The 15,671-nt window shown below is 38.7% G+C and overlaps 1 protein-coding gene across 1 annotated transcript in view; it reads left to right on the top strand.

The window, feature by feature from the left end:
- The window catches only part of Polr2A (RNA polymerase II subunit RpII215), a 364,959-nt gene that overhangs the window by 277,255 nt on the left and 72,033 nt on the right, over positions 1-15,671 (top strand). Inside the window, exon 21 of the mRNA XM_067137935.2 lies at positions 6,808-7,037. Coding sequence (XP_066994036.1) covers positions 6,808-7,037 — 230 coding nt within the window. The remainder of the gene's footprint in view (positions 1-6,807; positions 7,038-15,671) is intronic.

Consider the following 15,671-nt stretch of genomic DNA (forward strand, 5'->3'; position numbering starts at 1 on the left):
TATCATTGAAGACTGTTACGCCTTTCAGTGTGCAGTCCGCAAGCCTCTGTGAATTTACTAACAGTCGCCACAATCCTCTATTTGCAGCTAGTGCTGTGGCCTCCTTTTGTTCCATACCTCTTATCTTTAAATCGTTAGAAACTGAGTCTTAACCATCGTTGTCTTGGTCTCCCTCTACTTCTCTTACCCTCCATAACAGAGTCCATTATTCTCCTAGGTAACCTATCCTCCTCCATTCGCCTCACATGACCCCACCACCGAAGTCGGTTGATGCGTACAGCTTCATCCATCAAGTTCATTCCTAACTTAGCCTTTATCTCCGCATTCGAAGTACCCTCCTGTCCTTGTTCCCACCTGTTTTACCAGCAATCATTCTCGCTACTTTCATGTCTGTTACTTCTACCTTATGAATAACATATCCTGAGTCCACCCAGCTTTCGCTCCCGTAAAGCAAAGTTGGTCTGAAAACAGACCGATATAAAGATAGTTTCGCCTGGGAGCTGACTTCCTTCTTACAGAATACTGCTGATCGCAACTGCGACCTCACTGCATTAGCTTTACTACACCTTGATTCAATCTCACTTACTATATTACCATCCTGGGAGAACACACCACCTAAATACTTGAAATTATCGACCTGTTCTAGCTTTGTATCACCAATCTGACATTCAATTCTGTTGAATTTCTTACCTACTGACATCAATTTAGTCTTTGAGAGGCTAATTTTCATACCATATTCATTCCACCTATTTTCAAGTTCCAAGATATTAGACTGCAGGGTTTCGGCACAATCTGCCATCAAGACCAAGTCGTCAGCATAGGCCAGACTGCTTACTTCATTTCCACCTAACTGAATCCCTCCCTGCCATTTTATACCTTTCAGCAGATGATCCATGTAAACTACGAACAGCAAAGGTGAAAGATTACAGCCTTGTCTAACCCCTGTAAGTACCCTGAACCAAGGACTCATTTTACCATCAATTCTCACTGAAGCCCAATTGTCAACATAAATGTGTTTGATTAATTTTAATAATCTACCTTTATTTCCATAGTCCCCCTTTACCTTTATTTCTACCTTTATTTCCGTAGTCCCCCAGTATGGCGAAAATCTTTTCCCTTGGTACCCTGTCATATGCTTTCTCTAGATCTACGAAACATGAACACAACTGCCTATTTCTCTATATGAGTTTTTCAGTTACCTGGCGCATACTGTAAATCTGATCCTGACAGCCCCTCTGTGGTCTGAAACCACACAGGTTTTCATCCAACTTTCTCTCAACTACTGATTGCACCCTCCCTTCCAAGGTGCCAGTGAATACTTTGCCTGGTATACTAATCAGTGAGATACCTCGATAGGTGTTGCAATCTTTCCTGTTCCCTTGCTTGCAGATAGGTGCAGTTACTGCTTTTGTCCAATCTGAAGGGACCTTACCAACACTCCATGCTAATCTTACTACTCTATGAAGCCATTTCATCCCTGCCTTCCCACTATACTTCACCATTTCAGGTCTAATTTCATCTATTCCTGCTGCTTTTTGACAATGGAGTTTATTTACCATCCTTTCCACTTCCTCAAGTGTAATTTCACCATCATTATTTTTCTCCTCCCCATGAGCTTGGCTGTTCGCAACACGACCAGGAAGATTTCCTTTTACGTTGAGATGTTCAAAATATTCCCTCCACCTCTCCAGGGAAATAATGCCCTTGGTACCTAGGACGGAGATGGGGAATATTGAAGATGAATGGAAAGGATTTAAGAAAGCATTGGTTGGATGTGCAGAAAAAGTACGTGGTAGAACATCCAGAAATGTGAAGGACAAAGAGACACATTGGTGGAATGATAGGCTGAAGTAGAAGAAAATATGTAGAGGCAAGGAATTTGGCCAAGAAAGTAGTGAAGGAAGAAAAGAGGAAAAGCTGGGCCTTACGCACACAGAATTTGAGAGATGATATGCACGGCAGCAAGAAATTATTGTATGGTATCTTAAGAAACAAAAAGAGAGATCAAGCAAACACTAGATTTATGAAGGATGAAGGTGGCATAATATTAACAAAGCCAGAAGAAATAAGAAATAGATGGAGAGAGTATTTTCGAAAGTTGCTGAACATGAGAACTAATGACAGTCATTCAACGGACCAGCAGGAAAGGCAATTAGTTGATGAAGAAATGGACAAAGAAATTGCAAGGAATGAAATTGAATTAGGAGTAAGAAAGATGAAGAATGGAAAAACTGCTGGAATAGATGAAATTGCATTGGCGATGATAAAGGCAGCTGAAGCTATGGGTCTGCAGTGGACATAAGAGCTCTGAATAACAAAAAGGAAACACATTTCTATTTCATTATAAAGACTGAGCTGTTTACTGCTCTACCCTAAACAAGTTTTGGGCACATTCACTCGCGCTGGGGAAAGTGTAATGTGAACTTGTGACATACAGCTTGATACATAAATTTTAACCAAGGACATTCTAATCATTTTATGTTAGACAAACACGTACATTGAGATTTTTTTTTTTTACGATTTGTAAGAACAATCAAGATCCTGATTATTCACCTTACAGGTTTGAGTTTGAGGCTGATGATGCCCTTAATATGGGCGAAACATGCCCCTTGTAACTTTTTATGATAAGATTTATTTCTTAATTTACCAGATCCCTTTGTATTGAATAGGTGGATATTAAAAAATAACACTTGTAACATACATTGTATTTACACAGATACATGCAGGACAAAATCACGCTTAGGCCTGTATTCACAATCATCAGTTACTTTTGGTGTTATCTCAAATTTCCAAAACTTGGATGTCATTATCTCTGATAATGCTCACATCCATATTTACCACAGAATTTATCATCTTAGTTTGCCAAAAGTAAGTTTTCGTTTCAATATGAGTTTGAGCCACAAATTTTTCATACTGACGCACAGAACCCAAAATACTATGTGCTGTCGCCGTTATCAAAATGTAAACAAGTTCTTGATTCTATTTGCGTAAATTATGTCTAACAAGACTTTCCAAGAGAGAGAATTGTTAATGAATTTGGTGACAGAAAGCATTAACAAAGAGAAAAAGAAAACAAATTATAGCCTACACATTGTATATTTCACTCACAAAAGGCAGTATTCCTTAATTCTTCATTAAAATGTCACCCAGTCATGTACCATATAAGATATAAGCTATAATCAAGAATTTATCTTAGGCCTACCTATGTGTTAGAAATTGCAGGTTATGTTCGAACATGGCAGTGTCGAAGCTTTAGATAAACTCAAATGTGTCTGAAAATTTTAATCCAGATGCTAAATTACTTCAAAAAGTCTTGAGATGTAGCAAAATTAGAATGTTGGGCAATCCAGTGGCTTTTATTTTAGCAAACGATGGAATTTTGCACTGATTCTTGTTCTGTTTTTAAGACTTGCTAGCAATATGGTTAGCTCATCATGAGGGATTTCGGGTCACTTGTGATGCTCATTGGGTTCACCAATATCTAATAACTTTGTTACGTGGAGATTAATTAATGAATTGTTAGAGTTCTCTCAAAGTGATTCCACTATTTGTTATTACCTAAATGTTGGAAATATTTAAATTTCTTGTTATGGATCTGTTGTTTGATTCTGTTCCTGAGAGTTTTGATATTGTTCATATACACTTCCTGGCAGAGAAAAGGTAAGAACTCCGGAGTGGTCCAATATTGTCCTGTTTCGGTATACATGCATACTATTGATGTGTGAGTAAATGATTAAATTTACAAGGATCTGTAATATGTAGAATACCCACCAGAGTGCATTCGTGATATCACCGTCCTGTTGTTACCAGTCAACTGCTGTGAGTCGCAGTTAAGAAAGACTTGCAAAGAGGACTACACACAGTACAAAGCACCCGCGATGCCTAGCAGGTACATTAGACAGCCTATCAACCAATTGATAACATTTGACAGACTCTGCATTATGGGACTGCATGAGACTGGTTGGCCGTATCGTGCAATTGCCAGGCATGTGGGCCATTCAGATGTCACGGTTGCTCGATGTTTGACTCAATGGATACATGAGGGCACCCGATCACGTTGTGCGGGTTTGGGTCGACTTGGAAACACCACTCTGAGGGAGGACCGCCGTATGGTGTGCCAAGCATTGTGGGATTCCATAACTTCGGCACCCGCCATCCGTGAACATGTACTGGAGACTCTACCACACCTTGTGAGTTCCTGCACAGTGTCTCAGTGACTCGCATCCACCAGATTGGGGTTCTACCGCCCCATACGTTGGTTGCCATTGACACCAGAACACAAACGCACGCGTTTGGAGTTGTGCTTTGCCTGGGAGGCATGGACTGTGTACGACTGGCATCACCTCATGTTCAGTGATGAGTCCTGCTTCTCTGTAACCTCTGATGACCATCGTGTGTGGGTTTGGCAGTGTCGAGGGCAGATCCTGCCCATATTGTGGAAAGAGAGACAGGCATAATCCCTGGCATCATGGTGAGGGGAGCCATAGGATATGCGTTCATGTCACCTCTAATAGTGCTTTGACACACTTTGACGGCACTGTGATACGTCAGACATATTTTGCGTCTGCACGTCCTATCCCTTATGGCTAGAGCCTTGCGCAGATATACAAAATAATATCCGCACTTCCTTCATTCACATCTGTGAATGGTTATCCGCATCCGCAAAATGGTTATCCGTGGATATTGTAAATATTTAATTACAGTATATTACACCCAAGGTATTGAAATGTATAGATCTGTTAACATAATACAATAGGCCTGATACCTGGCACTATACTCCCCACAATCACAGGTTTATGAGGGATTTTCTCTTGCGACAACTACCGACTATTGACCCGTGTTTCTTCCTTCCATTAATTGCGGGCATGAGCCAGTTAGGCTTAGGTCAGATTTACGGTTTTATGGTCCCAAGGCTCTATATATATATCCCTATTCTTTCATGCCAATGTAATGGCTTGCCTAACCGCAAGCAAAAATGAGTATACCTGAGTAAAAATCAATAAACGTCATTATTTAGGAATTATCAGTAAAATTATCTGCACTGCCATACAGTTTGTATCTGCCAAGACACTAAATTCACGGATAAATCAGTGGATATCCGCATCTGTGCAGGGCTCTACTTATGGCACAGGACCCTGGGACAGTGTTCTAACAAGATAATGCATGTCCGTACACAGCACGTGTGTATATGGACTTTCTAGAGCACGTTGAGGTCCTCCCATGGCCAGCAAGGTCCCTGGACCTCTCCAGCATTGAACATGTGTGGGATGACATTGGAAGGGAACTTCGTCCCAGTACCAATCTGCAGGATCTGGAGGGACAGCTGCAACAGCTGTGGACAGGCTTGCCTCAGGAGAGACACGTTTTTTTTTTAATACAGATAGATTATGTATATATCTATATAATGCAGGCACATTATAGATACCTTTTTTAAAGCTGAAAATAAAATTATGGAAATAAAGTATTGCTTGAAGAGACACGCAAATGAACATTTTTTTAATAGATAGAATGAAAGGAAACTAAAAAAAGAGGATAAAAATGCTCGAAAGGGTGAGCTCACTGATTGGCCAATGAGAGCAATGGGAGCAGTAGTACTTGAGGAAAAAAAAATCCGTATTTTCACACTGTCCTTATCATTCCTTGCTCTTTTATTTGGATTTCTTGTCAGTCCCAAACATGGTCATTTTTCCTTCCCATCAGGGTGTGTGCATAAATTCAAATCAGTGGTAGGTCCTTCTGAGAGAGCTTTAGTGTCAGTACAGAAAGTATAAGATCACAAGAAAGCCAAGTAAATTCAAGAAAAGAACAGGTAGAAGGAAAGCTAAATCATGATAAACCCAGAATGAGAGTGGTAAGTTTTGTTGGGCAGTCACTTTTTGCTATACGACTCCTAGCAGCGCTGGCAAGTTTTCATATTTTTACAACAGCTCAGTAAACGTGTCCTAATACCTCATTAGCCATACCCCTATTCTTCTCAAAGATTTAAAATACTAGTTATCAGATGTGATCAAGGAGTAGATGGAAATGCAGACATGGAATATGAGCTGTTGCACATGATTTTGAATGGTGGAATTTTGATTGTGCCATGATGGTAATACCATAGTTACATCTCCTATAGTAAAGTGAGTGTTTTAAATGTAGTATTCTGTGATCATCTTGAAATAATATTTTGGAGAGCAGATTTAACATTGTGTTCCTAGGTGCTAATATGTTTCCAACAGAGTTGAATTCTAATCAATATATGGTTTAGGACCTGGGCTACAGTCATTATTGTAAACTAGAGTTTTAAACTGGTGGTGAAATTGACAAAAAATATGGCTTCCGATTGAGATAGCTAAATAATATTCCGGAAACTCAATCTTCAAAAATTACCAGTGTTTCGCCCCAGTGCAGCATGGACTCATCAGTGTATACCACACCTTCCCAAGACACTGGCCTGAATATTATTTAGCTATCTCAATCGGAAGCCATAGTTTTGGTCATGCTAGCCCAGGAGGGCACATATAGCAAGTGGAGATGCAATTTGCCCCTAGTACGTTGGTACTGCATTGTGCTTATATGTATAGCTTGCAGTGGTGTTGCTACTGGTATGCTAACCGGCCAGTGTCTTGGGAAGGTGCGGTATCCAACTGATAAACCCTGCCGCACTGGGGCTAAACAATGATAATTTTTGGACGATTAAGTTTCCCGAATATTATTTGATTCTGAAATTGCTTGTACCTTTTCGCTCTCCCCTTTCCATATTACTATTAATTTATATTATGTATGCAACCTACTTACAACTGCTTTGAAACTGTTAATTTACAGATAAAAAGTTAACTATGGAGCAGATTGCTGAAAAGATCAATGCTGGATTTGGTGATGATCTGAATTGCATTTTCAATGATGACAATGCAGAAAAATTGGTTCTTCGCATCCGTATAATGAATAGTGACGACAACAAATTCCAAGATGAAGAGGAGACAGTTGATAAGATGGAGGATGATATGTTTTTGAGGTGCATTGAAGCCAATATGCTCTCAGATATGACATTACAGGTTGGTACATGGTTAAAAAAAAAAGCATAATGTTACGTTTCCAAATAAAATGGTAGAAACGCTGTACACAGTGATTGATTAAGAAAAAACATAAATTGTGACACTTGTAAGCAGTCACAACTACAGTTGAATTTGTTACTACTATTGACCAAAATATTGTTCTACTGTACTATTGCACGCAGCATAGTTTCTGTTCAGCACGTAAATGAGGGAATGATGTGAGTAGATTTGGCAGTTGGAGGAATGAGGACAAGAATCGCCTCAGTGTATTCACCATGTGAAGGTGTGACTTCTGTGCTAGTATGAGATTAGCTATTACGAATACATTCTTCAATCATACAGTTATTCACCACTACAAATGGAAGGGTAAGGGGACTAAATCCATTATAGACTGTATGTTTACCAACTTTGATTTCAGGAAATCTGTTAGGAATATGCAGGTTTTCTGGGGATTTCTCAATGATACGTATCACTATCTGATCTGTAGTGAACCAAATATTTCTAGGCGTAGAATAGAGAAAGTGAAATCTGTGTGTTAACGAATACTGCAGAAAATCTCTAGGACAAGAAAATTAGACATAGGTACATGCATGAGATTAGTGAAAAGTTCCAAACAATGGACAAATGAGCATTTTAGGATGTAGAAAGAGAATGGGGGCATTCAGGGATGGTGTAGTAGAAACAGCAAGGGATGCCTAGGAACAGCTATGTGTAAAGATGGAGAAAAGCGAACATCTTCGGTGGAATGAGCAGCTTGTAAACTTAAAAAGGCATATCAGAAATGATTGCAAAGGAGGGAGACAGTCAGGGAATTGTATGTAGATGAAAAAAAAACCCAGCAAAACAAATACAGTAGAAGTCCGATATAGCGAGTACGGCATATAACGAGAACCCTGTTATACCAACAACTTTTTTCTGTCCCTTTAAAATTCCTATATTAAACTGTGTATTATCCTTCGGTTACAGCGAGAGCCGTATCATTGACGCATCCATTAATACGAGCGATTAAGCACACAAGATTTTTTTGTTATCGATATTTATGGCCCTCCCCCGCGATTATGTTGCATGCAATCGATTATCTTCGCTATGTCCACTAGCGAGTTTTCTCCTCAACATTCGAAGGCGATGTCGGAGTCGATTAGTAATACCCGTCGACTGCTGTTCTGTAAAGAAAATTCGAATTGAAAGAGAACATATTTTCATAATACGTGCATAAATAACGTGTCCGATAACAGTTCTAAACTCGTTAAAAATGAAGGCTGACTAAACGATCGCTTAATTTTAATGATAAATACTGCAATCAAGTAAAAATGGGATACACCTCGAGATATGGCAGAGTGCGTAATTGATTTCAGAGGTTAGTTTATATTTTCTCGCGTCTGGTTAAATTACGGAAAGGTTATTATCATGTACGAAAAGGTTATCATTTCTCTACTGGAGCTTAAGTATGTTTTCATCATATGTATAGTAAGGTTAAGTTAGGATAGGTGACACTGTTTGAATAAGGAAACTGAAACGTTTGCCACAAAATGCGATCGATCATCTTTGGTATGGTATAGTTTTCTCATTTGTGCATTTGCGAGCTCTCTCATCGACATTCGAAGGCGATGTTGGAGTAGATTAGTAATACGGTACCCAACGACTGCTGTTCTCTAAAGAAAATTTGAAATGAAAGAGGGATGAGTTTTCGTAATAAATGCGTAAATAACGTGGCCGACAGCAGTTGTCAGCTCATTAAAAATAACGGCTGAAGTAAACGATCTCTTAATTTTAATGTTATGTACTGAAATTAATTAAAAATGTGATACCTCCAGATATGGCAGTGTAGGCCTACATCACTGATTTCAGAGGATAGTTCATATTTTCTCGCGTGTAGCTAAATTTTGGAAAGACTATTCACATGCAAATTTTTAGCGAGTATAAATCGGCTCTACAAGCGTTTCAAATATGTTTTCACGACTCATATACGGTTAGGTTAGGTTACACCATTTAAAGAAGGAAACTCTGGAGTGATACTATATTTCTTCGAATCCAAAACGATGTTTTCCCCTTCAGAATCTCATGCAAAAAAATCAAGGGTTGTCTTCCATTCACGGCCTAACAGGAATGAATACCACTGGCAACTACCGTGGCAACCACGCCACTTCTTTTCACCCCCGCACGCGCATGCACGCACAAAATTCGTTGACAATAAACGACTGCATCTTTATTGTACATCGCTAGCCGTGACAGCCGGTTGTACGGTGCCTGTGTGTAACGTCACTGGATCTCAGGAAATAGTGAGGAGAGAATCACATTCTACTAGCCTCTACAAAAACGTTTCTCAAATCTGCAGAATGGCATCAAAACATGCGAACCTTCGAATTCTTAGAAAGGCCTCGGCTACTCAGTGGCAGAGTTATAACGCGTCTAATATACCTGACTCTTAGTAAAATTAAGTTTTATAGACAGCAGGAACATTTTCGTTTTGATAGTCGTAAAAATACGTGGAACAGGTGTTGCTGGCAAATTTTCAATGGGTTCTAGTCAATACCATATTATGATACCAATTTTAAGTTAATTGTTATTAAACAACTAGAAATTATAGCTAAAAAAATGGGATTACAAATTTCATTTGAAAAAACAGAAATGATGCCAACTTTTAAAGTTGATTTACCAGTTATTCAGCTGAACAGTAATAAAGAGATTAAAATTGTTCAGAAATTCAAATATCTTGGGGAAATAATAACATGGAACACAAATGAAAAAGAAGCAATAGAACACAGAACAACTAAATTTAAACAAGCACAAAGACTTACCTGGCCAACCTATTAAAAAAAATCTCTTTCGATAAACGCTAAGCTGAAACACTATAATTCCATAGTTAAACCAGAGGCAACCTATGCTAGTGAAACTTTATTCAAATTAAATGTAAAATCTACAACAGACAAATTACAGAAAACTGAGAGAAGAATTCTTAGAACAATTATTAATAAAAAACACCAAGTTGATGGACAGTGGAGATTGTTGCCTAACAACATTGTCTATCGTGAATGTGAATCAATAATATCTACAATGCGTAAAAGAAGAATTTCCTTTTTCTGTCACATATCAAGATTAGCAGACACCAGGATATTGAAACAACTATTCGATTACTTTTTGAAGAATAAAATCAATAATAATTGGTTCAAAGAAGTTCAGGACGATTTGGAAGAATTGGGTATAACTCGGCAACAAATCAAAGACAGAAAAGAGAAGAGGATTTTGAAGAACAAAAGCATAAGTCTCAAACTAAAAGCAGTTGAACGGAAACAATATACTATATCGGACACACAAAGGGCTTCCAGGTCGGAGAGGATGAAAAAGTTCTGGGAGAAGAAGAAGAATAAATTAACTCAAATGTATTGATTTCAGTGCTCCAATGTGGGCGTAAAATATGTAAATAATAAATAAACACTCGGAAATGTAGAATAATTGTGCAGCCGCAAGAAAATATGGCCTAAGTAAAGCCAATATTTGGCGTCAGCGTGAAGACAACGATAGCCAAAAAAAGTGTACTGAACAAAAAGGGCATTCAGTGGTCCGCAACAAGGACACTTTAAAGAAGTTGAAAATGAAATTGTGAGGCATGTGCACGAAAAACGCAAGGGTCGAATGGCCATACCGTGCAGCAATAAACTCGTTCGTTGACTTTCAGCGTCCGCTATTAGGCCTATACATCACTAGCTGCTGAAGTTGGCCGAACCCGGCAAGCGAGACGTGCGTGTAGCAGTAGCCGGTTATATCTGACGCTGATTAAAAGTAACGTAACAGTTTTATAGACAGCAAGAATATTTTCCTGGCGGATCGCCGTATTGTAGAGATATATGAAATAGGTATTGCCGGCAAATTTTCAACGGGTTCTCTTCGGTATTATGATGCCAATTTTAAGTAAATGGTCATTAAACCCGCGGAATAAAGAATACCTGTGCAGCCGCAAAAAAATCGGTATAACGAAAGCCAATGTTCGGCATCTAAAAATAGTCAAAAATGCGTACTGTACAACAAAGGCATTTATATGATTTTACAAAGCACTTTTTGAGCATGACTAAAATTTTTTGTAGGAAAAAGTGGGGTTCGTCATGGATTCCGAGAAGTACGGTACTGTAATTTTTTCAGAATGAAATTAACATACACTTTCATGTAGCATCGAATTTCGAAAAATAACAAACAAGTAAGCTGTAGTGTGGATATCATCCGTGGAAACGCATGTTTTGAACAAACTGATCGCCATTTCATACCGATTTTAATGTGTATGGGGTGTTTTCCGACTTTTATACAAAAATCGGATATAACGACTATCCGCTATAGCGAGTACGTTTTTCGCTGTTGTGAATTCTCGCTATAACAGACTTTTACTGTAGTTGTTGAATCCATGAAGTCGTCTTGGGAAGATTTTGGTGACAACTTGGAAAGGCCAGGTCAAGCATCAGCAAAACTTTCCTGGACAGTAATGAAGTATCTTAGAAAGGAAGGGAGAAAGGAAATCTATAGTGTTTTCGGCAAATCAGATGAACTCAAAATAGATCCCAGGGAATCTGGACAGGTGGAAGGAATATTTTGAAAATCTTCTCAACGTAAAACGAAATCTTCCCAGTGATGATGCGTTCAGCCAAACTCATGGGGAGGAGGACACTGTTGTTGGTGAAATTATGCTTGAGGAAGTAGAAAGGATGGTAAATAAACTCCATTTTCATAAAGTAAGAGGAATGAATGAAATTAGGTCTGAAATGGGGAATGTGCAAGTCCCGAGGTTCAGAGTGCTCTAGCGGACTTCCCTGAGTTGTGGCGCAAGCTAAATAACAGAAGTTGGTGTTCTTTTTCCTTTCCTGATTTGTTTTACGTCGCACGGCACAGGTGGCTCTTATTGGCGACTATGGGATAGGGAAAGGCTAGAATCGGGAAGGAAATGATAGTGACCTTAATTTAGGTACCTGGTGTGAAGAAAGATTAACTGGGCCGAGTGGCTCAAATGGCTGAAACGCTGGCATTCTCACCCCAACATGGCAGGTTCTATGCTGGCTTAGTCCGGTGGTATTTGGAGATGCTCAAATATGTCAGCCTCATGTCGGTAGATTTACTGGCACGTAAAAGAACTCCCATGGGGCTAAATTCCGGCACCACAGCGTCTCCAAAATCGTAAAAGTAGTTAATAGGACATAAAACCATTAACATTATTATTAAAAAGGATTAACCCTAATGGTGTTAAATGAGGTTTAAGACCCGAAAACAAAAATGCTCATTCCTCTGAAACCGTTTAAGCATGAAGACAAAATTCCAAATGGCGGTATATATCTTAAAATCCTAGATGACGATATTTGTAACACTGCTATACAAAACTACGACGTGCGGAAGGCAACAGTGCATGTTAAAAACTGTGGGCTAATGTTTAAAAGGTAGGAAGAAAACAGCACTGAAGAATTAGCTGCTGGGATATGGCACTGTCGATTTGATATATGTAAAGCAGTGTTCTTGCCCGAAATAACCTCATTGTCTGATATTTCTCCACTTTACAGTTCTCTAATATTTTGTAACAACTGTGCAACCTTGTAATTAGAACATGAAAGTTCATTTTGAATGATACTCTTTGATGAGAATTGGTGGAAATATGTTCGGATAATTTGTATGGTCTACATGAAGTGACAATGTGTGAAAATTACGTGGTTTATCCAATTCTCTAGAAATCTTGCCCCAATATTTTCCTGCATATGCGGTATTCTTCTAGTGTTTTCTTCAGCAAGCATGGATACTTCCTTACTTCAATTAGTTGCTCTAGAGTAATTTTTAAATAAGCAAATACTGTGCTGAATGAGAGAGAACATGAGTTGTCAGTAGAGTGGAAAATGAGTGACGAGAAATAGGTGCGCAATGATACCCGACAGCTGTATAGTCCAGTGTGCATGCCCATCCAGTGCGTCGTTTTCTGAATATAGCTGAGAATCACACACTCCGCAACGCAGCTAACATAGTGAACGGAAGGAATGTAGCGTGCGGAACTCTTGTGTGGCCAGTCACATTGTCAACAGTTTTCCCGATGTGGTACCCCCCTCCCCATTGGTTCTCCAAAAACGGAGAAATAAAACACCTGTTGACATTTAATGTAATACACTTACTTAATGCTTTCATGATTTTAGTTCGGAAGAACAAGATACATTGTAATATATCAAGATAACCATAATTCTGCTTATGAAAAAAATTGCCTTCATTTGCCAATGTGAACATTTCATTGCAGTACAGACTTTTAATATTTTTAGAAAACTGAATTCATGCATAGCTTACTGCAATTGTCATCATAAATGTTTCATCCATCCCATCAGTTGGCCTTCTTCAAATTCTATTATAATGAGTAGGTTACGGATCTGATTAACCGTTCATTAAAATTTTTATATTGCGTTGTTCATTTTCTTAGTAACTCAGTAAAACTTCTGTTAACCAAAATAAAGAGAGGAGTTCATATTTTTGGTGTCAGAAGGTATTTGATATTGAAATCATTGTTTCGGTTGACTGTATTTAAATTATCGTACTAAAGAATCAGTTTGTAAAATGTATGAAGAAGAAACATCAATATGCACACCAGGGTTCTTCAAAAATAAGCAACACAATGGGATCACTGTACACAGATTTTGATTCTCACTACTGTATTTATGTAATGTGCATACCTGCCAAGTATTCCAGTTTTTCCATAAAATGTTTGGGTTTTGAGTGTGTTTAACGGTTGTATGGATGAACAACGTTATTGTACGGATTTTGAATATCCGCGCTTGTTTTTGCTTTCTGCGGTCAAATCGGATTTGTTTTTCGCTGTTTCTGAATTCTCGCTATAACGGACTTTTACTGTAGTTGTTGAATCCAAGAAGTCGTCTTATCACTTACATTATCACTCACAGAACATGTCTTAATTTTGCCCAACGCAAAAAGTAAAGTATCGATTAGGTGGTTCTTTAATTATACTTGTTGAGTAGCTGGTAATACGAGTGTTTGAAATTCGATCGGTAAATTTATCGATTATCGCAGTACTTTTGTCACCTGTTCAACCTCAACTGCTACTTCATTTGCTGAGATGTTCCCAAACAAGTAGCAGGCTGTGATTTTGAAGAAAATAAATCAGTTAAAAGTAGCAGGCTATGAATTTATATATAACGAATTTAGTAACTGCGTCGTGCTTCATAGCGGCTGCAAGGCTTTGTTTGTGTGTGGGTGCGAGTAACATTGGTGGTAGTTCTGAAACTCGTGGTGTTCGTAATGCGTTCAACTAAGAAACACTATCATCAATCTTTTAGGGAGGCATATTCTGCTGAAAATCCTTGTTTTAATACGATCACGGAAAGGCGAAATATTCGCGTTCTGTTCCATGTGCTCGTGTGATATAAACGTTTCTCACGGAGGAAGAACAGAATTAGTAAATCACATTAAATCTGTTAAACACGTTTCCCATACAAAATTTAAGGATGCTAGTTAGAAAATTAACTCGTTTATTACCTCTTCTGGAGCCGACCTTGATGTAGTAAGAGTGGAATGCTTGATCATTTCATTTTTAATTGAACATAATATCCCATTAGCTGATCCCGATCATGCTGGTGCTCTGTTTAGGAAAATGTTTCCTGGTTCAGAAATAAAAAAAAAAAAAAAAAAAAAAAATGGCTGTGGTTGTACGAAAACCCCACACATTTTGAAAGAAATGGCTATGGATTCAAGAAGTGAACTTGTTGGTTACATGCAACACGAACCATTGGGTTGTGTGAATAAAAATGAGTCTAAGTGAGTGAGTGTGTGCCTGTTGAGTGCCTGAGTGTCTCCCTGCCGCTGAGCTTCCACTCCGCATTTGCAGTGAATAAGAATGTAGAGTGGAAGCACAACATAAACTCGATTGTCTGGAGCAACTACTCAGTGTCACTGAACAAGGTCGTGCACATGACATGTATGTAACACTTCGATGACTTCCGGATAGTTCAATGCTTAACATGGCAGATGACAGTGTGGAATTCCAGTCCGCTTATGTCTCCATTTTATAGGAACATACAATTCTGTTTTCAAAGTCACAGTTACCGGATAAGAAGCACAAGAAACAAGTGCAATAAATGCAGTTCAGTGTGAACTACTTGCTAAATCCAACAACTGTTGGTAAAAATTTACAAAACATGAAAACAAGACTGAAATATGAACTAGAATTAAACCGTATGGGAAACATATGCATATCATTAAAATAATGGGAGAAACGGCTGATGAATCTGATGCAGGGGAAGAATAACTCTACCATCGGCCATCTGAAAGGTAGGAAATCACAGCCTGAATATTACGACAATAAATTGAGGAGAATGATATAACCTAAATAACAAAAGTTAATTATGATGACAACAATATATTGACAACTGAATGTAATTTTTAAGGAGCCACATCTGCAAGACTGAGCAATTTGGCTGTGTGGTTAAGGGCGCGCAGCTGTGAGCTTGCATCCGGGAGGTAGTGGGTTCGATCCCCACTGTCGGAAGCCCCAAAGATGGTTCTCCGTAGTTTCCCATTTGCACACTAGAGCAAATGCTGGGGTTGTACCTTAATTAAGGCCACGGCCGCTTCCTTTCCACTCCTACGCCATTCCTATCCCATTGTCGCCATAAG

The sequence above is a fragment of the Anabrus simplex genome, chromosome 1 (genome assembly GCF_040414725.1).
Source record: "Anabrus simplex isolate iqAnaSimp1 chromosome 1, ASM4041472v1, whole genome shotgun sequence".
Classification (NCBI taxonomy): domain Eukaryota; kingdom Metazoa; phylum Arthropoda; class Insecta; order Orthoptera; family Tettigoniidae; genus Anabrus; species Anabrus simplex.